Genomic DNA, 23,537 nt, shown 5'->3' with positions numbered 1-23,537 from the left:
TTGAATTTACCCTGTGTTTGATTGGTAAGATGTATGAAATTGTATCACCATTTGTATGATTAATTTTCCTTTTAACATGTTAAAAGAAAATCAATCAATTCAATCGAAATGTATATTAAAAATATTTGAAAAACTAAACTTGTATTTGGTTTGTTATTTATTGTTTAAAGTTACCTTTAAGATTTGTTGTAGGTATGCCCAGGTTTGAACAGTGGTTCAATTTACCCCCTGACCTGGATCAATTTACCCCTAACCCAGGGCAAGTTGAGCCACAAGACCACTTTTTTTTAGAAGTAATATTTTCACTGCCCTTGATCAAATATTAATTCTTATCATTGCCATTGATAGGAGACATCCTGAATTATAGGTGTGTGCTTTCATTTTTACTATGTGTAATTTCTCCTTGCTTAGAGGACAGCATAACTAAAAAATGGCTCAACTTACCCCACTCTCCCCTATGTGAAATTGGTCCAAACTGACCAACTACAATACTAAATGCTTTGACCTGTATAAAAACAGGATAATACAGTAACCATAATAATTAATAGAGTACTGTCACTGTTGATACTTGAAGAACATTTAGCTGATAATACTTCTGTTCTTTATATTATTCTTAAATGGACCATTAATATTTTTATTTTTTGTACTTTAAGTACTTTTTTATGCTATTACTTTTGTATCTTTACTTGAGTAGAGTTTTGAAATCACGACTTGTACCGTTAGTGGAGTATTTTAAGATCATAGTATTTGTACTTTTACTCAAGTAAAGGACCTCAGGTCTTGTGAGAGGCCTAATCTTTAGTGGTGGATGGGAAATGGAGGCTCAAGCCTCAAGGGTGTGGATCTTCCAAAGTCAACATTTCTGAAGTTGGCCTTATATGATTCTATACCTTTACCTCCGGTGTATTATTCAGTAAGAAGTGTTAGACATCTACCGGCAATCCATAACAGCTAAAACAGAGTGAATGCAAAATCAATGATTGACTTTCATTGGTCTTCTACCATGACATGTTTATTTTCCTCTGTGCTATAGAGCTTGATTTTTGAACAAAAACTATTACAAAACAAATGAATGTTGCACTTGGTGACATATTGCTTTATCAACAGTGCACCCAGCCTGTGTTATTAACTTCATTTTATACTTACTAGTTACTGCCTCTTCAAAAATTCTGATCCCCAAAATGTTAATTGTTTCCTTTAACAATTGGGGAGGAAAACACAAGTGTCCGCTGCAGGTGTTTTTGTAAAGGTTTTGAGCTTTAAAGAATGTGCTGTGTCTGACTCGTTATTTGGACTTTTAACAGGAAACATTGAGCTTGGGGCTGAGAGCTACAGATAAGATAGGACAGTTACACAAATATCAAGTGCACTCTCAATACGTTTTGTCTATCAGAGATCAGACTAAATAGGATGGGAAACTAGCTGCATTTCAATTGCATTTTCTATTGTATTTGTGTGACAATTTAACTAGGAATCAGTCATTAAACACAAAGACATGTCAGTAATCAGGAGATCATTTATTAAACAGCACAAAAGTCTTGATACTTCCACATGTACACAAAATGATAAATATCCCCCGAAACCAAAGGTACACCCTCCTTCCTTTAACGGGATCCAAGTCATTGTTATTTAAATGCCATAAACCAGATTATATAAACCACACAATAACCAATTTACACTTGAACTGAACGATCTACGGTATTAAGACACAAATATTTTAGACTGCAGTCAAAAGCAAAAGTAGTATTCCCGGTTATTGTAGATATAAAAGAAAGCCTACTCAACCTAATGTGCTATTTACATCCGTCTTCTAAAAACTCATCTTTACACTCCAGTGTAGAAAGGGCATTTCAATCTAAAAGCTTTAGCATTTCTTTGACAAATAAAACTGGAGCACATGCATTGTTTTATGAAAAACTCATTTATGTACGTTTAACTGATGAAAACTGTGGGCTCTAAAGAAACTAAACACAATGAGCTCTTACAGGTTTTGATGGGGCACGCTTTCCTGTGTCTTCATATCATACTGCATCATGGGTAAAAGTGGCTTGCTGCCATGTTTAACTCACATCCCAGAAGGTGACAAGACAGTGGGGTTGAGCTCCTTATGAGAATATATTCCATGTTTCTTTTGCATATGTAGGACATTAACATCTGCATTAGTTTGGGTGTGATGTAGGACATTAACATCTGCATTAGTTTGGGTGTGATGTAGGACATTAACATCTGCATTAGTTTGGGTGTGATGTAGGACATTAACATCTGCATTAGTTTGGGTGTGATGTAGGACATTAACATCTGCATTAGTTTGGGTGTGATGTAGGACATTAACATCTGCATTAGTTTGGGTGTGATGTAGGACATTAACATCTGCATTAGTTTGGGTGTGATGTAGGACATTAACATCTGCATTAGTTTGGGTGTGATGTAGGACATTAACATCTGCATTAGTTTGGGTGTGATGTAGGACATTAACATCTGCATTAGTTTGGGTGTGATGTAGGACATTAACATCTGCATTAGTTTGGGTGTGATGTAGGACATTAACATCTGCATTAGTTTGGGTGTGATGTAGGTCTTCAGGTCGAAAATGGTTGACAAAATGCTAAATGGAACTTCATTGGACAGGACACTTTACTGCGCAGCACAGATGATTATAAATCCAAATGGATAAGGGCATTATATATTGACGCAGATAACTGAGAACCACAGTAACAAAACTTGACCCGTCTAACATAATTATACTCAACATAAACTAGACACAAGTAGATCCCTACTAGATATAGAATGTTTGAAGCAGAAAACCACAAGAACATTTGAGTTATCAGAAAATGAGTTTTTGAAGGAGTATTTAATATATGTATGGAGCAGGAACATTTACAGTGTAAAACAAACTATGTAATGGACACACTGTTTGAGTGTGAACTTGTGAAGACCTCCACTACACAGTCAAGACCGTCCTTGTCATGTGACCATCTGCCCCCCCCCTTCATTAACCTGAATCCTGTTGCGGGCAATGTAAGAAATAAATAATAAAAAAGGAATCCATTGATTGTTACGTTTCCATATCTATGAGCTCAAGTCTGTGTGTGTGTGTGTTGGGTTTTGACTGCTGTAATGGTTTATCAATATAACATCTGTGGAGGTGAGTAGGTTGAAAGGAAGCTGTCCGACCACCGGACAACTTCAAAATGTTTAGTTTATAATTGAATACTGTCCAATGATAGTCTAAAGTTGGCTTATGAAACCCAGCCACCATTTAAAGCTCCAATGAGCAGATCAAAAGACGATTGAAATGGGGGCATATTATCTCCTTTCGTTAAAAAGCAACTCAAAAAGTAGACTTTATCTAGTTTCAGAGTAATCATTTAAAAAAAGAAAAAAGTGTAAATGAGAACTCTTCCCAAACGTTAGAACAAAGGGTTTCAAATATAGAAATCTCAAGATCAGATTTATCAATAATTACTGCATTTTAAGGCCCCAACACTTCGGTTGCTCTGTCCTTAAACTGTTCAAGATCATAAACACTAACGTAAATGCATAAATCATCTCTTCAAATATAGAACCAAGCAATGGCCAATCTGCACCAAGCAGACCTAGAAAGAAACATAAATAAATACTAACGTTGAAAGACTTGAGGGGTTACACAATATTAAGGCAACGCAGTGGCATGTTCTTGGTGTTTTCTCTCATGGAATTCAGGACATTTCAAAGAAAAGCAAAAAGCAAATATCACACTCAATTAAATATACTCATTTTCGCATGAACGAAAAAAGAATCTTCTTTAGGGCGATCCATCCAGGAAACCATGACTTCTATTTCAGCTGTCAGAAACTAGACAAAGCAACTGCAGTAGTACAAGCTCTCACAGCAATTATACCCCAGTACAGTCAGTGCAATGCTCAAGGCCCCCCAACTAAGGAATAACAATCCCCTCAATTGTGGGCGCTAACATGGCGGCTGCTGTGGCAAAATGAAGTCAAATAACTAGAATTTAAAATGAAATAAGAAATGCATTACTCGACAAGGGAGAAAGAAGAAGGATTGAAGACGGTGGGCCGGATCCCAACCAGCTCAGTGGATGTAGGCTCTGTACACAGCAGAGATATCGTTGTCTGACTGGTCCAGTGCCTTGGCCCTCTTGTAGACCTGCAGGGGAACAGCAGGGAACACAAGCTCACTCATTGCATTTGTTATTCAAGCAAAGTCTTCCAAAGTCTTATCTTGTCAAAACAACTGGGCCAATTAAGCGACCTTGGGTCCCTTGAAAGGCGCTATATAAATCCAAGCTATTATTATTATTATTATTAATATCTAAACACAGAAGTCCTCACATTGAGCAAATGTTTTGCTTAAAAATGGTTGGAACCCTGATAGAAGGCATTACACTGACGACAGCGGGGAGTGTTACCTCATTGGCTGCAGCGGCCATGGGGGTGGGATGGTTGGCCGTGTCACCCATGGAGATGGCTAACCTCAGGTCCTTCTGAATGTGTTTCAAATAGTAGTCCGGCTTAAAGTTGCCCTGTAAAATATCTGGATGATATAGAAAGAAAAGGTTTTATTGGCCCGAATTCAAACATATACACATTTTTTTAATAGCAGGGTATACGCAGGAATCCTGAAGTCAAATGTAATACCTTTTAAGACCTTTTTTAAGACCCTTTCCATACATTTTAAGACCTCATCGCAACTTCGAGTTCTAACCGGTTACATTGGCGACACTTTACCTCACATTGACTATATACAGTATTGATTGTAAGATAGCACAACTAAACAGTTTGTGATAACTCCTTATCATAAATGAATTGTGTGACCAACCCAATGCATTGATTTAGGCATTGTTCCCAAGAGTGCAGACAGACTACTGAAGCCTCCTCTCCACATGAACTTCAACCTCTCTGTCAAGGTCAGGTTTAATGCAGTATGCTGCTTTTTTGCTTCTGTAGACTTTGTGCTCTTTCATTCCAGTAAAACTCCTCAGAAACCATTAGAAACCAGTATTTGACCAATAAACAAAACAATTGACAAAACTTTGAAATATATTAAACTTATAGTGAGCTTCAGCGGGGTAATGCCATATAGGAGCTCCCTCACAAATACCCAGGGGTTAAATTGGGCCGGGCACAGGACGATGCTCTGACGTCATCACCCTCGCACATTTGTCATATGTTTACAAAAAACGATATATGTTAAGACTTTTCTCGTTCTTAATATAGACTATATTTATAGTAATACTTTTTAATAGCCTTAATTTTCGCTAAATTGATTTATCAACTTTTAATACTTTTTAAGACCCCGCGGACACCCTGAATAGGGAATATGAAACCTGTTTTTATTGCCACACCCTTTTTACAATGTACGATGCCTTTAACGAGGGACATACAGGAAATAAAACACAACCAGTGAGCAGTGTTCAGGCGATTCAGTTGAGAAATATCCTGTGTGAGCACATACTTTGGCATTTCTGGTCCACAAAGGTGCTTGCCATCTGGCCCTGGCTCAGGATGTCCAGGAAGGTCTGCTGTGATTGGCCGGTGGCATGGGCCAGGGTCAGCCCTTCTGCAATGGTGGCCATGAAGCTGCCCTGCACCATGTTGAGGATCAGCATCATCCTCGCTGCATTACCGGCTTCCCCTGGAAACACAAACAAGCATTTGGAAACACATAAGATGTGTCTCCACACTGAAGTGACAATCATCCTCAGCGCGTCTACGCCTGGAAGATGCTCTTCAATCATGTTGGGTTGCCACATGGAAGAGAACCTGCAGAAAAAAACCTACAAATTAATGCACACAAAATGTGTTCATCTGACAGCATCGGGTAGATCATTGTGTGACAGAAACCAGACAGACACAAGGTCATTCCCTGACCTGTTATCAGCTTACAATCTACCCACACTTTCATATTGGACATACTTGAATCACTCATTTTATCTTGCAGTTGGATTTAAAGATTAGCTGCGTTCACACCGCAGTACTTTTCCCACTTTAGTTCCGATATAGTTCCGAAATGTCGCGTTCACACCAAAAAGAGCCGGAACTAAAATTAGTTCATGAGAACCTTTTTACCCCCTTTTCCGTCCCTGCTAGAGAGAAGGGACTTTCGTGGGAGGAAAAGGTTCCTATGTCTGATTGGCTGGGCGGAATGCAAACCACGCCCCGTAAAAATCCCAAAAAGTTTTGTGAAGCCGCCATTTTATTATCCTCGCATTAGCATTATTAGCATTAGCCCAGCGCAGAAACGCAGAGAGACTAACTTATGGCAACACAAAAGAAAACATGGGAGCGGTGGAGATGAGGAGGTGTCGGCATTCTGGCGATTTACTCGGTCCCCAACTCCGGGGACTTCCGGCCGGGGACTTCGGGTGGCAGTATACGCCGTGAACTTGTTTGCGGCCTGCCAGTAAGCCCAAAGCAGAAGAAGAAGTGACGTTAGCGGCTTCATTTGCCTAATCCTCCCTCAGGGACTTATTCCGGTGTGAATGCGATCTGTATATTCGATCTGTAGTTCTCATGAACCTTTGTGGGAAAAGTACTGCGGTGTGAATGCGCCTGTTGTTACCAATATGTATCTGAAGCTAGCAACGGTTTAGCTTGGTGCAGAGGCTGGAAGCTTTTCTGGCTCCGTCTGCAGTTCATGGATCCCCCTACCAGCTGTTCTAAATAATAACACGTTTCAATTCCTACCAAGATGTAGTGCTAGTATAAAATAACTAGGGATGGGAATTTGAAAGCAAATGTATATTCGAATATTCGACCCCCAAAAAAACGGTTAACCAATTAACCGAAATGTACATATAAAAAATAAATTAAAAAAAAAGTGGAATCTTTTTTACAAAAAAATAATAATTAAAAAAAATAAATAAACACATGCTCAAATAAGTATAGAAACCAAGTCGAATTTGTCAAATGTATTGAACTGGTGATCACAGTTTGAACAGTTGACAGCTATAGGCCTACAGCTTTCATGCTTAAAACATAACTTGGTTTTTAAGGGGCCATTTACACGAGAACGAAACGGCTTGTATCTGCATAGTTTCTCTTGCATAGTTGCTCGCTGCAAAAGTTGAGCAATGTTCAACTTTTGAAGCTTCGGCGGAAGCGTCAGCCAATCGAATCATATGCCAGTACAAGCTCTAAACCGCGTGCTTGTGTGTCCGGGGCGGGAGATTCATGTGATTGGTTGTTGGTCGAGTTTCAGCCCCCCCCAGCCGGCAAGCTTCAACGCACGCCGCCGTGTGGACGGGCCGTGAGGGACCGGTGAGCGGAGCAAAACACACCTTTAGACCTAACACACTTAGCTGTGGCACTGTCGTATACATTGAATTATTCCATTTGATAATATGTAATCAACTTAGGCACCCCTCCCAAAAAAAAAAAAAAAAAAAGATAATAATAAAAATATTCATAACTCATATTCTCATATTTGAATACCTGAATAATTTCAAATATTCCATTAATCGTTCCTATCCCTACAAATAACCAGTCAGTTTTATTGAATGTGATGTATCAGGCTTGTCTTGTTAATGACCAATAACTCACTGAAGTCTCTGTTGGTTGCTTGGCAACTGCACAGAGCCAAGAAATGTCCAAGAAGTGGTTTGTGTTCTATGTTAAAACTATTGTGAGAGTCTCCAACAGTAAACCCAGAGCCTGTGTCTCTCTGGTGCGTACCCAGGAAGAAGGAGGTCTTGCCCATGGCTTGGAAGCAGCTGCTGCAGTCCTCGTACACCGTCCTGTCCCCCGCCGCCAGGATGACCAGCATCCCATCGTTGGAGAGCTGCTGGCTTCCTGCCACCGGAGCCTCCAGGAACCGGCCGCCCCGCGATGTGATCACCTTACAGTCAAACAGCAGAGAACTCTTTAATACACAAATACTTACACTACACCAATGACGATAACTGATACTACTTTATACAAATGAGATGGAGAAGATAAGCCACTGTGACTGCTTGGAAAGGTTCCTGATGGTAGATAGTGCAGGATGTTTCAAGATTCAAAGGCTTTATTATCATATGCACAGTAGCTACAGTGTAGATACGGCAATGAAAAACGTAAGTACCAAGCTCCTCCAATAATGTCACATAAGATAGGACATAAAACAATAAAACAGAAAACAAAAAATAGCGCAAGAAGAAAAATAGTAGAACAGGGTAGAATAATGTGCAAGTCTGGGTGCTCAGGGTGCTGGCGTTGTTTGTTCGACGCTCCTCTGCCCTCCGCTCTCAATGAACTGGCCCCCACTCTCAATGAACTGGCCCCCACAAAAACTAAAAGTGTCTCTTTCATACACTCTGCCCCCTGGTATACCCCGAACTCTGCCAAATGAAATCAAGGAAACGTCAACTGGAACGCCAACACAAGAAAACCACACTAACAGTCCATCTACAAAGACTATCTCCAGCAGTACAGTAACGCACTCAAAGCAGCCCGGTCTAATTACTACTCACAACTCATTCAGTCTGGCTCCAGCAACCCCACGCGTCTGTTCTCCACCATCAGCAAACTTCTCAAACCCTGTGACAACGCCACCTCATCCTTCACCACCGAACAGTGAAACTACTTCCTCTCGTTTTTCCAAACCAAAATCAGCTACATTTACAGCAATCCGACACCCTCATCAGCACCCCCCCCTTCACCCTCACAGCCCCTGTCCCACTTCTCCCCTGTGACCCCCATGCAACTGTCCCACTTCATGACTGGAATTAACTCCACCTGCACACTTGACCCAATGCCCTCCACATTTGTTAAAGAGAGCCTCCCTGCCATCTCCCAACTCATCGCCACCATCATTAACTCCTCCCTCAGATCTGGATCAGTTCCCCCCTCTCTCAAACTGGCTGCTGTCACACCCATTCTCAAAAGACCTGGGCTGAAGTCGAATAGTCCATTTAGCTTAGGAACCTTCCTAACGGAGTGAAATGACCCGGAAGTCCCTCAGTGGCAGCCATGATAAGTGCCGTTCGAATTCTCTAGATGAAAGGAAAGGAGGTTTCAAACTTCCTTTATAACCTCCTTTTTTATTTCAATTCCAACTTTGGTCATGAAGAATATGTTTCTCTGTTGTCCACGTTCATAAAGCATAAAACAACAGCATCAGAGCACGGTGCAGAGTCTCGAGATGAGTTTACTACTGTAAACTCATCTAGAACTACTGTCCGTCGTTCTTATTAAACATCCATGTTGTAGTCCGCTGTATAGAAAACTGTAGTTTCCATAGTTTCCCCACAGCAGCAGACGCACATTTATGACGTCCGCTGGCGCATCATAAACACGTGGGATAGTGAAAGTGCAGTCGGATTCTCTAAAGCACCGCAGTCTCTTCTCCTAAATCCTTTTGAATTCTCCTATCCACTATCCCTTAACCCCGTGACCTTTCACTCAGAGGTCAAGGGATAGACGATAGGGTTAGAATTTAGGAGCTGATTTTTGGATTATCTGACCGCAACCCTGGACTCACACCTGACATCATGTCTAACTTCCGGCACATCTCAAATCTCCCCTTTCTGTCAAAAATACTTGAACGTGTCATTGCCTCACAACTTAAATCCCACCTCAGCTCCAATGACCTCTTTGAGCCATTTCAATCCGGTTTCCGATCAAAACACAGCACCGAAACAGCTCTTCTGAAAATCACAAACGACCTCCTCCTCTCCTCAGACTCCGGCAACCTGAACATCCTCATCCTCCACGACCTCACCGCAGCATTCAACACCATCAACCACACCATCCTGCTGTCCCTCCTCGAATCATCACTCAACATCACCGACACTGCACTCTCCTGGCTGAAATCCTACCTCACCGACAGACATCAGTTTATCAACATCAACGTGCACCTCCTCCACTGCTCCTCTGTCCCCCCCCCAGGGTTTGGTGCTTGGCCCCCTCCACTTCATCCTCTATATGCTCCCCCTTGGCAAAATCATTCGTCGCCACAACCTTCAATTTCACTGCTACGCCGATGACATCCAACTTTATATCTCAACAAAAACCATCACCCCCACAACACACCACCAACTGTCTCTCTGAAATAAAAGCATGGATGCAAACAAACTATCTCCAACTGAACAGTGCCAAATCAGACATCATCATCATCGGCCCCCCATCCCGTACCAAAACCATCCAGAATGTCAACTTCACCATTGACAGCAATACTCTATCCCCCTCCCCCCCTCACATCCGCAACCTCGGACAGTCAGCTCAAATTCAATCACCACATCAATCACATCACCAGGACCGCCTTTTTCCACCTCAAAAACATTGCCCGTCTCCGCCCATCACTCTCCTCCTCTGCTGCTGAAACCCTGATTCATGCATTCATCACATCACGACTCCACTACTGCAATAGCATCCTCTACGGCAGTGCTTCTCAAACTTTTTTCAGTAATGTACCCCCTTTGAAACATTTTCTCAGCCAAGTACCCCCTGACCGACCCCGGACATATTGTAATTATAAATAATTACAATATAGTGATGTTCCATCAGTGTTTGATTTATTAACTCCTTCATGCATGAATTACAACAAACTAAGGATATTTTCATCTTTATGCACGAAAAAAAGAATATAACAAAAACAAATTAAAACAGATTTTAAGGAGTTTTTCAATTGAAGTAATATATGTTTAACAAACCAATGAACAAAATGATATATTATGAAAAACTATAAATACAATACACAAATTTGACACATTTATATGAGGACCCCCTTAGTGGTTCTAGGAATATTTTATATAAAATTGTGTTTTCTATTTAACTTATTGTACTAAGATTATTTTTGTAATCATGCATGGTATTTTTTTAATTAACCTTTTAATTTTCTTTATCTCATACCCCCTGCAGTACCCCAACGTACCCTTAGGGGTCCGCGTACCCCCATTTGAGAATCACTGCTCTACGGCATACCATCCAACCTCCTCAATAAACTCCAACATATCCAGAACTCTGCTGCCCGCCTCCTCACCCACACCCGCTCCCGAGACCACATCACTCCCATCCTCCAGAACCTCCACTGGCTCCCCGTCCGTCAAAGAATCCACTTCAAAGTCCTCCTCATTACTCACAAAGCCCTCAACAACCAGCCCCCCCCCCTGCCTCACAGACCTGCTGCACCACCACACCCCTTCCCGCTGCCTCCGCTCATCAGAAGCCAACCTCCTATCCATCCCCACCCGCATCAAGCACCGGACCTGGGGGGACAGAGCCTTCTCCGTCGCTGCCCCCTCCCTCTGGAACTCACTCCCACAACCCATCAGAGACTGCCCTGACCTCACCACCTTCAAAACACTCACAAACACTCACCTCTTCAATCTGGCTTTTAATGTGTGATTGTTTTTGTATTGCTTGATTTTAATTTGACTTTAACTATATTTATTTATTTGTTGTTCTTTTCACTATATCTGTAAAGCGTCTTTGAGCACCTGTAAAAGCGCTAACAAAATAAATCTATTATTATTATTATTAAGTAGTGCAGATGAAGTACACTATATCCATGTCAGATATGAATACAATAAACTAAAAGTTGCAGAGGGTGTTAGTGACCAAGTAAATGCAGGAGTCTATATACATATCATTAGTTTCACAGTGTACTTGGGTGGGGTTAAGACTACACTTGAATAGTTCCTACAGGAGTAGGAGTGTGTGTTGCAGCAGTGTGTACCTGTGAGATTTCTGTGATGGTCTCTGGGTCCACGGTGGACATCTCTATGTAGCACTTGCCCGGCCTGATCCCCTGCAGCACTCCACTGGGGCCCATCACCAGCTGCAGAGCAACAAACACACAAGCTCTTTCACCCATGAGCCAGCCAATCACACCTCCACAGGAAAGTGTTACTGAGCTCAGATGGTACTCACATCCCGGGCCGCCTTTGGGTCAGAGACACAGGAGAAAGTGATGTCACATGTGGAGGCCACCTCTGCAGGAGTGCGGCCTAACCGGGCCCCCTCCTGGGTGAACAGGTCGCACTGCAACACAGGAGAGGACATTTCTATAGTTAGTTTTTATTATGAGTCACATGTACCAACCTCTGGTGCAAGTATTGTAATGCTGATTGGTAACCTCATTTTGATTCATACATGTTATATACCTGTGTTATTCTATATTGTTTATTTTATTCTCTTTGCTTTGTAATGACTGTTTTTAAATACCATTTTATAATGTGGTCCGTTGCACTATTTCTTAATGCTCTTAATTTTTGTAAAGCACTTTGAATTGCCTTGTGTGCTATATAAAATAATTGTCAGAAGGAATAAATGCTTATTTTTAAGATGTCCAACTACACATTTTAAGGTGAACATTTTTGTATCAATATGTTCCGGGTCGTATCAGTGTTGTGTGCCTGTCTGTCCGTCATGAGGTTTCTTTATGAATACAACCAACTTGACCTCAAATGTTCCTTTAGCAGGGTATATCCTGTCGACAGCCTGACATGAGACAACTATCTTTGTATGTGTGCAACCCATTAGCTGGAAAATAAACTAGTGTTACTGCTCTACGAATTAACCCTCTTCATTTTCAGTGGCTGAATGAGTCTATAAAACTCAGATTGACAACTTAAAAAAGGCCGCACAATTAATCAAAATGTAATCTATCGGCATATTCAAATCGCAGGAGGATCAATATTAGTTACAGGCAAAACGTATGTAAATAACCTTATCAAAAATGAATTTTGGTGTTCCATAGATGTACGGTCTACAAACGGTATTCCACAGAATAAAATATTAAATATATATTTATTTTACATTTAGTGTGAAATCCACAACCTCTGCTTCTTCACAATAAAATATACAACAATTGAAACACCATTAATCCTTCAACAATGAGAAAACATATGCAAAAAATATAAATTCCTCCAATATCGTCATTCATATTGCAATGGCAATATCACTTAATGAGATGAATGAGATTGATCGGTGACATGAGTGTGTTCTGTTAGTACCTTTTCTGCTGTGCGGTTCCACACTGTGACAACATGACCCATTTTCAGCAGGTTGGAAACGATCCCGCTCCCCATCAGCCCCAGCCCCAGGAACCCTATCCTGCAGGACAGACCAGAAGGAACAGACATGAAACATTCCTCATGTGGGTTAGCTATAAGTAAGGTGAGTAAGAAAATCAAACATTTTTATCTTAAGGGATCTGGTTGTATAATAGTAATTGTGTGATTTAGTTAATAGTGTTCCTAATGTGCAGGTACCTCTTATCTGTAGGTGTGATGCTGCCGTTGATGGCTGTGCTGTCTGCTGCTTGGATAGATGTTGACCCTGTGTCCTGCAATCACAAGACACGCTGTCAACTTCATACTGAAAATACTATAGTATAACATCTAATGGTAGAAGTTCAATTGAAAAATAACGTCAATCCTTAAAAAGTTGAAACTTTTCCACTGGTAGTTACTCGGGATGCACCGATACATCGGCCAGGTGATCCGCTGTGTACTTTCTAAACAGCTTACTATGAGGTTATAATAACAAACTTGCTCAGCCTTTGAAACTGAAACCATTTTGCAAGAATTTTTTTCCGTTTTTCCTGGCAGAAAGTGGAAGAAAATTACATTAAAACATCGGCATCGGCCAAATTGTTATTCTTAACATCGGCCAAGAAATGTAGCATCGGTGGATCCCTAGTAGTTACTTCACCTCTTCAATGATCTTCAGGCGCTTGCTGATGGGCTCCATGGACGAGGCTGGCTGTGGGCAGGGAGGACCAGAGGAGGTCAGAACACTCATCCAAACTGTACACATGCCTTACCAATATGGCTTTTACTGTATCTTAATTCAAACAAACTATGCAATAAGAAAACGATCTAATAAGTATTAATATAAATACAGATTATATAGACTATAAAACAGCACATACTAACAAACAGCATTTAATGCAGAAGAGTCTCAACCCCTGCGGGGGAGACATGATGAATTAAGCAAAAGCAAAATCATGACTACTCATACTGGCAGCCATGCAAATTGGCGACAGTTTACACCACAATAGAATAAAGGGGTTGATTTGATTTGTGTCAGGTCATTCTTCACATCTAAATGATGGATTCAAAAGCATTCTCCATTTTGGTGAGTTTCCTCTCCGCGAATAGAGTACTGCACCACTCTATTGCCGAGTTTATTTGTGTGGATAACATTTGCTCAGTGTTTTTTCCGTGGTATTGTTTGTGAAAGGTAAAAGAAGGAATAGATCTGGTTACGCTGCCTTTGTCAAGTTTGAGGAACACTGTTCAGCTTGGGTGTGTCAAAAGAGAAGTGAACATCTTTATCTATATCGACCAAATCAGATTCACAATACTACAGATTCCCAGATCTGTTTTTTAACAAGATCACACTTCATAACCAAACTGCTATATGAAACTACTACCGATAACCAAACCTGGATAAAAGAAAAAATGAGGTGTAGATGTGAAAATATTTAGCATGCTTCCTCTTACCTTCTCAGACTGGCTGAGGAGGAAGTGATGGAAATGTGGATCATCTCTCACAGGCTGCAACAGAATAAGATTTCATTGTGAAAATGTTCTCTTTGCATGTGAGTATAGAAAGATTTTAGTCTACATCACACCATGCTGACTCAAATTACCAAGATTATTTCTACTAACAAATAGCTTTTTTAACCATTTTGCCCAGGAGTGTTCATGCTGAGATACCTACATTTCCTGAATATTCCTAAATTCCCAGAAACAGTTAAAAATTCACCTTTTAGATTTTACAATAAAAGAACTCCATAAATAATAACACTGTACATTTTAGAATATATTATATATATATATATATATATATATATATATTCAAGCCAATCCAAACTACAAGAACATCATTTGCCATTTAAGAGAACTAGAGATGTGCCGATTAAATAGTTCTCACACAAATGCACAGGTTTTATTTAATGTAAGTGATGTCAGGAGGTCATTACTTTACAGATCTACACTGAGCATCAACTACTATTCCCCAATCAGGAAGTAGAAATCAATTATAAAGGTAATGAAAACATAACGTTTACATTTATTTTGCAGTTCATCTGTATGACTTCTGAAACTAGATTATATCTGTGAGCCAAGATCCACCCATAAAGCCAGTCACTGCCACAATCTGTCCATGTAAGTGTAGACAGTGTGGAGTCAGCCCTCACAGCTTCAGTTTGGTGTGCACAAACAAATATTTGCTGTGATTTGGGTTTGAAAACAATAAAATATGATTTCCAACAGGCTTAGATTGTATTAAACATGTTGCAGTATTGCAGAGAAAAATGCAGAGAATGAAAAGTGTAATAGGGAAGTGAGCAAAGTGTGTTTACAAATCACCCGAGTAGAAAGAAGGCTGTTGAGTGTCTAGTACTAACCCACACTGACTTCATTTCAAAACATTACAAAACAGGGACAACTAACAGAAATACAGTTCACTTTTTGGACATTTTACTACATGCCTATTTTGGACTAACGTCTGCAGCCGCCATTTTTTGATATTTGTGAAAATGTTTCCACTGAAAGTGATAGACAGTTATCTACAGTTTCATTACTACCAGAAACTGTCACAGAGCAGGTCAAACATTTGTAGTCGAACTGAATCAAACATCATCCTTCTTTTTGAGCCGCCTCATGCAGAGTTGGTGACTAGCTCAACAGCACACGCCAAACAAACAACACACAGGTTCAGGAGTCAAGAGTGAGCAGCACAAAGGTCAGAAGGAAAGGTCTGCAGGTGCTGGTGATAAAAGCCAAAGCTTAAAGTCAGGTGGAAGAACAGCAAGGGCAGGCTTGTTGGGAGGGGGAGGGTTCACCTACACTGCTCTCCCATTTGTATCCTGAACCGAGTCCAGCCCCCAGCCTCTCATGAGTGGACGGCTCGGGGTCAGAGTCAGTTAAGTCCTTAAGGAGGAGAGAGACACATTTTCACCTTCTAAACCAGAGGGGGAATCTTTAGAGGTTCATGTCTGACGTAGTGTGGGAGCTTTTTCTGTCATTTAAACAAGGAGACAGTGTTGTGGTCCAAATATTAAAAATGTCCATTCACCTCCACTGTTATTAGGATTGACGCCGAAATAGGCAGGCATTTTAATACCTGAATAGACAAAACCAAAGTGATGTGCATAGATAGATACCACTAGAGGTAGGTGAGAACATTTGTTCAGTGTAATTTAGGCCAATGGATATCAGACATGTGATGTTGTGACAACATAAGCTCCACGGCCTCTGCTTCTTGACATTTCCTCTTTGAAAGTGTCCTAACATGGATATGAAAAATCCAGGTTTATGAAGAGAAGATGATTAAGGAACTTAAATATGAGGGTGGGTTAGAACCAGAGACACTGAATACATCTCACTTTGAGGATATTACTCAGAAACCAACTGGATTATACAACATGTATATACCACACCATATGAATGAAGAACTAATACGTAATACAACCTGACAGAAGTTAAGGATAATACACTGAATGTAATGTCTAATAAGGTACCATGGTGTTGGACTACATTATCGTTTGTGACTGGAGTAAATATGATCCAATAGCTATGTCAGTGAATGGCTGGTTTTGAAGGTGGACACAATCAAAAACCACAGATCTCATTCTCAAGTTGACAATTCCTACAGATAAACAAAGGAGCATGTTTCAATGCAAAACGTTGATGCGGCCTGACAGGACAGACGCTCAACTCGTCTGTGTCTTACTAACCTTCTCAGAGGGGTCCTTCAGAGCGCTGAGGTCCTCATCATCCTCCTCAAGTATTTTCAGGGGCTTGTTGCGTGTCTTCTTTCCTTTCGACTCTGCTTTGCTGTCTGAGTTCTGTTAAAACACAGATAATCATTTTGTGCTGTTATTTTGTCATGCCAGGACACTTCTCAGTAGTCTGACAACCTTAAGAATGTAGGGCGGTTCTAAAAGAAGCAGATGACATGTACACTGAGCAAAGGGATAACTGATAAGTTAACTGCACTTATTCTGGTGGGCAGATAGCCTAAAGAGAGACCTTGGGTCCTTCTGAATAAACATTTCACAAGGCTGAGACCCCATTTACACGGGAACAAAACGGGTTGTATCCGCATAGTTTCTCTTGCGTATAGCCCTTTCATTTACACGAGGCCGTAACAAAACGATAGAAACGGACCCCACAAACGATAACGGGTCCCAAGGTGGATAGATCTGCAAACAGAACCCTCTGGGGGGTCAAACGGCTCTGTGTAATCGCCTCTATACGATCATTTCCCGATAGATGAAGCCATAGCCCCGCCTCTCCCCACCTCTGCTGTAGCATGGTCAGTAGCTACTGTCAGTAGCTACTGCTAGTGCTACTGCTACTGACCATGCTACAGATGTTAGTGCAAAATCTACAGCTCCTCTACCACAACCATCAGCAACAAGTGGACATGGAGAATTACATGAACTACTAAATGTTGCCAAATCCACCGCGGGGCATAAACAGAAGGGCAACCATGGCAACCATGCTCCGGGGTCTTCTTCGCTGCTTTTGGTGTATTTTGTGGCGGCAGCAGCGCCACTTACAGGCCTGGCATATGTACTACAGCGTTTCCAGCAGGTCGAGCGGTCTCGTGTGAACAGACACGTTAAATGAATCGAATGCGTGTGAACGGAAGACTTTTTTGAAAACGCATACGTTCCCGTGTAAAGGCAGCCTGAGTGTGACACTTCAGAGTATTTCATGAAGGAAATTCTCCCTTCATTTAATATCATGAATTTCAAAGCATGAAAGGAGCATGTCCCACATCTGTGTTGGTGTTGGTTGAGGGTTGGGCATTTGCCAAAATAGATCATACAAGTGTGTTCAAGTAGCAGGTGGTTTCTGCTTTTTGTAAGTTAGATAAAAAACTAAAGATATTAGCTAAAGCATTTTCTTCACAATATATGACAAGCACTACACCATTTATGGCCAATTTACAGTGTAATAATCTAAGATCTGACATTCAACTGACACAGCAAACGATCAGCTCCTCAACCAATACGTTTTAGTCAATTGTCGAGCAAAGAAATCCGTGAATTTCATGAAAAGCCACATTTGATGGTGTCTCATGTTCAGTGTCTCCCAACAAATATGTTGTGGTCCAAGGGTTATATTTTTGACACGCTTCACCTTCTGTTAATCATTTCCTAGAAGTCTTTTATCTTTACACACCCCCTTCGCCCAAAATGCTTTCTACAGGGGACGTGTTGTTTTTTTGGCTGAAGATGGAAAAACACAAACTATCTAAACATGCTAGGTACAACTCCATGACTGAATGCTGCATGGTAGGACACCCCCTCACCTGTTCCTTCCCCTTGGCTTTCTTCAGGAAGTCTTCCACTGCATCCACCGCCTGCTGGAAGCGCTTCCCTTTATTTATCTTGATCATCTCCTCTTTGTGGGGGTGGTAGGGCTTCAGCTGTTCTACTTTGATCCAGGCACTGGGCAGGCACACAGAAAATCAGCTCAAATATACGATGGAGAAGGAAATGCCAAATCCGTCTGAAGAGGCACCCAACAAAGCATACTTACTGGTCCTCAGTTCCAAAGAATTTCACAAAATGACATTTTTTGCCCCTGGGCTTCTTCAGGTCCTTGGGAGGGCTTACGACCTAAAATAAATAAAAGTCATTAGCTTAACATTTGATTTACAAATATACAGATGTATTCTTCCTTGAAGCAGCTGTTAGCATGTCCTTACCTTCCCTGGCCATGGTGGGTATCGACCAAGCTTCCCCCTGAAAGAAGAGTTAAATATTTAGACCTGTGTCCTTCTTCTTTTATAGTACACAGACCCAGTACAACATGTTCTATGACCAGTGGTTCTGACGCTGGCGTAGGTCCAACCTTGTGACCAAAGATGACAGGGTATTCACTTTTAAAAACACATTTTAACATAAAAGGTCAAGATGTTATGCGTATGCATGTGTACAAACATATATTTATCAGCATGTGTGTTGTGAGGCCACTTCACTTTTTTACTATTACAGTGTAATTGACATGTCATGTGATGTGGTGTTTTAATTGTTTGTTTTTTTTGCTTCCCACAATGCAAAATGCATAAAAACTGCAGAACTGCAAAACAGATCAACTATATAGGATACAAGAACATTGAGAATTGACAAATTAGAAAAACTTTAATAGTATAATGGAAGTGCAATGATATCTAATTTGGTGAGCTGAATTATGTTTTCTTTAGTTGAGGCTGTCAGGTCTCTAAGTTTGTCCTCATAAGTTGTAGAAATATTTCTCTTGACACACTGCATGCTTTTTCAGTGTTTTAACAGCAACTCGGGTAAGTTAACTCCTGTACCTCAAACTTACAAAGTAGTCATATATTAGGGTGAATGCTATTTACCAGTAGCGATGTGTCATCATTCAATTAAGACCGCTCGTTTAAAAGCAAGATCTCAGAGCAGCTTTAAGTGAGACGTAACAAGAGGAACAAACACTCCTGCTTGACTTGCTGTTGTTGTGAACATTACTGAAAGTTACAAATACCAAGATATTTTACTTAAGAAAAGTAGTAATACTAGAGTGTAAAAAATGCTCAGTTTCAAGTAAAAGTCCTGCATTTAACATCTTAAGTAAAGTAAACAATATTGGCATCAAAATATACTTTAAGTACCAAAGATAAAGTAACCCATTTTAGAAGTTTATATAGTAGATAATTGGATTATAATTATTATTGATGCAATTAATGTGTTATCAAAGCTGGTACAGGTGCAGCTAGTTTGTATGACTTTGTATACTGCTGCTAGATATTTTACCTATGATTATTTATATTTGTTTATTAAGTGAATTTATATTTCGTTTACGTTTATAATCTGATTCTGTGGAGTCACTAGAAAAAGTACCCCTGAGTAAGTGTACTTCATTACACCAGTGGCAATAATACATGGTAATCCGTGTTGCTAATGTACGAGGCAACGCACCCCATTTTCTTTGAGTGTGTATTGTATCCTGCTGATAACACCACAACAAGAACACAAACTGGTACTACATGAGACTGACACGAGAAAGTTATCTATCTGGATTTAAATTGATCCAAATTCAGAGTCCAATGAAAACTTGTAAATCAATATAGATAAACGCCAGCTGTCTGCGGAGAACATGTAGCAGCAGCTAACAGGAAGAGTAGTGTATACAGTAACAGCTAGCTGGCGTCGCTTATGCTACAGTGCTAGCTCAGCTCGACACAGACTACAACATTTATACTACATTAAAGAACGTTTGGCGAAGCTGGACATATCAACGTGTCGGTATAATACTATAAAATGTTAAACGACTGGTTAGTATCTGAAATAACTACATTTCGTTTAAGTCTTAACCTTTTCTGTAGCTTATCTGCTAGCTATCTGCTAACGACGGCTGCTGGCTGAGTCAGCTTTGCTAGGAATTTGTTTGGGTTGACCATCAACTAGCCCAGTACGCAAACACGTCCATTACCTGCATCTGGTTAACACCAACACAAAAACATGAACAACTACGTTATGCAAAGCAAGGTCATTTAGTAGAGCCAGCGGCGTTTGAAATGTTTAAAGGTTATTTACCACACTAGGTCCCCGATCCTCAGATGCACCGTCGCCATCTTACAACTTTAATAAAACGTCGCACTGAATGACTGAATGAGGTAGAGCAAACACACACCCACTCATCCAAGCCCCCAGGAAGTGCGCCGGACTCTGTGCCCAGCATGTGTCCAAACGGCGGTACTGCAACTTCTTCTTCTTCTTCTTCTTCTTCTCTTCGTTTTTTGGCGGATTGCAAACAACTTAAAAGGTGCATACCGCCACCTACTGTACATGAGTATGAATCATCATATCATACCAACTCTTTAACCTATGATCTAATCAAAATAAATAAATAAATCAACAAAAAACAAAAAACAAAACATGAAATAAATAAAACAAAAATTAAAATCTATGTTCTTTCTTGACCTAATGTTAAATTATTTTTCCTACCCCAGTTTCACTCAAGAATGTAAACAGTGCCTTTCTGGTAGCTCTTACTCCCTCTCCTTTTGTTCCCAAAATACCAACCACACTCCATTCCCTCTCTGCCTCTAAAACTTTAGCCTTTAGTTTTTCTCTTTCAGCTTTATATATGTCACAATGTATCAAGATATGTTCTACATCTTCTTTTACTCCACAGCTCCCACACTTGTCACTGTCACTTTTCCCCATGACATACAGCGTACCATTCAATGCTGTGTGATTTATTCTGAGTCTAGCGATCGTGATTTCCTCCCTTCTGTTTCTTTCTTTATAAATATGAATTGTAATTGTCTTTTGTACTTTGTGATATTCTTTGCCTTTCTGGTCTTTCTCCCACCTTTTCTGCCAGATCTCCATCCCTTTCTTCTTAATTACTGCTTTTCCTTCTCCTTTTCCAAGTTGAACTGGTAATGTTATTTCCTTTTGTAGTGCACTTTTTGCTAATTTATCAGCACACTCGTTCCCTTTCACCCCCTCATGTGCAGGCACCCAGCAGAACTGCAGATCTATGCCGCCTCTGTGCAGTCTTAACAGGCTATGATTCAGTTCTATGAGAATGTCTTCTCTGGCAGTTGTTGTTGATTGTATGCTTTGTAATATGGACAATGAATCTGTGCACATCACCACCCTATCTGGTCTGACCTCTTCAACCCACTGTAATCCTATTATTACTGCCAGCATTTCTGCTGTGTACACTGATAATTTATCAGACGCTCTTTTTGAGATAGATATTTTAAAGTCTGGGATGTATATACCAACTCCAACACACTCTTCCTTGTTCTTAGAACCATCTGTGTAAATTTGTAGGCAATTGTAATACTTTTCATTCAGATACATACTTGTTTTAATTCCCACTTCATTTACTTGCCACTCTTTTTTCCTTTCTACAATACTCATATCTATTTTAGCTTCTGGGAAAAGCCATGGGGGAACACTGCTAAATGGGGTTGCTTTAGCAAACGTGATATTGTCCACTCCATATGCCCTCGTTCTCTCCTTACTCGTCCAGCCAAACCCACGTCCCTGGAATTTTGCATATTCCCAGCAATCCTGTAATATTCTGTTTGAAATATTTTCTTCTCCACTTCCTTGTAGCCTGACCCAGTATGACAGAGCAAGTTTCTCTCTTCTAATCTCCAGAGGTGTCTCTCCTGCTTCTATCAGAACTGCATTGATAGGGGATGACTTTATCGCTCCAATACACAACCGCAATGCTTTATATTGTATTCTATCAATTTTTAAAAGCGATGTTTTTGCTGCTGCTCCATACACTATACAACCATAGTCTATTGTGGACCTCATAATTGATCTGTAAATGTCTATTAATGCTTGTTTGTCTGCGCCCCAGTTGCATCCAGCTACAGCTCGCAATAAATTTAATACTTTTTTGCATTTTGTTTCCACTTGTTTAATATGCATTTTCCATGTATATTTGCTATCAAACCACAGTCCTAGGTATTTGAACTCATTCACCTTTGTCATTGGACGATCATATAGTGTTAGCTGTTGGCCATCAATCTTGCGTTTGTTTGTGAATACCATGTAGCATGACTTGCTTTCTGACATTTTGAATCCCCAGTTATATGACCACCTCTCCACTTTTTTAATCGCTCTAGCTACATTCTCCATTACGTATGGGGCATTTCTTCCCCTCATCCAAATAGCCCCATCATCTGCGTATAGAGCCGATTGAATGCATGTGTCTAAACATGTAAATATATCATTAATCATGATGTTAAATAATATTGGACTGACTGCACTCCCTTGGGGGATACCATTTTCTATTTCAAAATAGTTGGAAATATCTGCTCCAACCTTTACTCTAAATGTCCTGTCTGTTAAAAAGGCCCTTACCCAATTGTACATTCTCCCTCCAATACCCATTCTACTCTATTTGATCAGTAACCCATCCCTCCACATACAGTCATACGCCTTTTCAATGTCAAAGTACACTATTGCCATTATCTCTTTCATTTTCAATGTTTTTTCCACATCATTACTCACTCTTACTAAAGCATCTATTGTGGACCGCCCTTTACGAAATCCGCTCTGAAAACTACTCGGCAGCCCTTTCTGCTCCAGTACATGTGAGAGCCTACGGACAATGATCTTTTCCATCCATTTACATAGGTGTGATGTAAGAGCTATTGGTCTGTAGTTACTAGGGTTAGCTGTATCTTTCCCTGGCTTATTGAATGGTAGCACGACTGCTGTTTTCCACAAACTTGGCATATCTCCTTCTCTCCAGATTTTATTGAAAAGACTCAGCACCATTGTCATAGTTTCCATAGGTAACTGTCTAAACATAGCATAGCATAGCTGGTCTTGTCCTGGGGCTGTATAACCTGTACCTTGTAAGGCTATTTTGAGTTCTGACATTGTAAATTCCACATCAAGAGCTGACCTATTATCCTGTCTCTTCTCCTTCACGTTTTCATTCTCTGCTAGTAACTGCTGTTTTTGCTGCCTATGAATATCACTGAGATGCTCCCCGCTATGTACTGCTGCAAGTGTCCTTCCTAACATATCTGCCTTCTCTTTATCTGTCACTGCCAGCCTCTCCCCATCAACCAAAGCTGGAATTT

General features: G+C 40.5%; 1 protein-coding gene across 2 annotated transcripts; it reads right to left on the bottom strand.

Annotated features, from left to right (window-relative positions):
- Positions 1–1,498: 1,498 nt before the first annotated feature.
- Positions 1,499–20,667, bottom strand: glyr1 (glyoxylate reductase 1 homolog (Arabidopsis)). 2 transcript variants are annotated; one of them, XM_034113635.1, is made up of 16 exons: positions 20,509–20,667; positions 18,657–18,693; positions 18,488–18,567; positions 18,258–18,396; positions 16,672–16,782; positions 15,782–15,865; positions 14,432–14,485; positions 13,638–13,688; positions 13,196–13,269; positions 12,938–13,037; positions 11,853–11,963; positions 11,659–11,760; positions 7,677–7,839; positions 5,458–5,637; positions 4,412–4,536; positions 1,499–4,149 (listed from the first exon to the last, which is right to left on the bottom strand). In XM_034113635.1, exons 1-16 carry the CDS (start codon positions 20,544–20,546, stop codon positions 4,075–4,077), a joined length of 1,524 nt encoding a protein of 507 aa, XP_033969526.1. In that variant the 5' UTR covers positions 20,547–20,667; the 3' UTR covers positions 1,499–4,074. The 2 variants fall into 2 exon arrangements, with proteins under 2 accessions (XP_033969526.1, XP_033969527.1); XM_034113636.1 differs by lacking the exon at positions 15,782–15,865.
- Positions 20,668–23,537: the final 2,870 nt, after the last annotated feature.

This window comes from Trematomus bernacchii, unplaced genomic scaffold, assembly GCF_902827165.1.
Source record: "Trematomus bernacchii unplaced genomic scaffold, fTreBer1.1, whole genome shotgun sequence".
In the NCBI taxonomy this organism is placed as follows: Eukaryota; Metazoa; Chordata; class Actinopteri; order Perciformes; family Nototheniidae; genus Trematomus; species Trematomus bernacchii.
The sequence above is the reverse complement of the archived record's forward strand: the minus strand, read 5'-3'. Positions and strand labels throughout refer to the sequence as shown.

Coding starts and splice junctions, on each gene's coding strand:
- glyr1 (XM_034113635.1), bottom strand. CDS start 20,546: ATGGCGACGGTGCATCTGAGGATCGGGGACCTAGTGTG. Junction 15,866..16,671: donor TGAAGGACCCCTCTGAGAAG/GTTAGTAAGACA, acceptor CTCCTCCTTAAG/GACTTAACTGACTCTGACCC. Junction 4,150..4,411: donor TGGCCGCTGCAGCCAATGAG/GTAACACTCCCC, acceptor GTTCCCCTGCAG/GTCTACAAGAGGGCCAAGGC.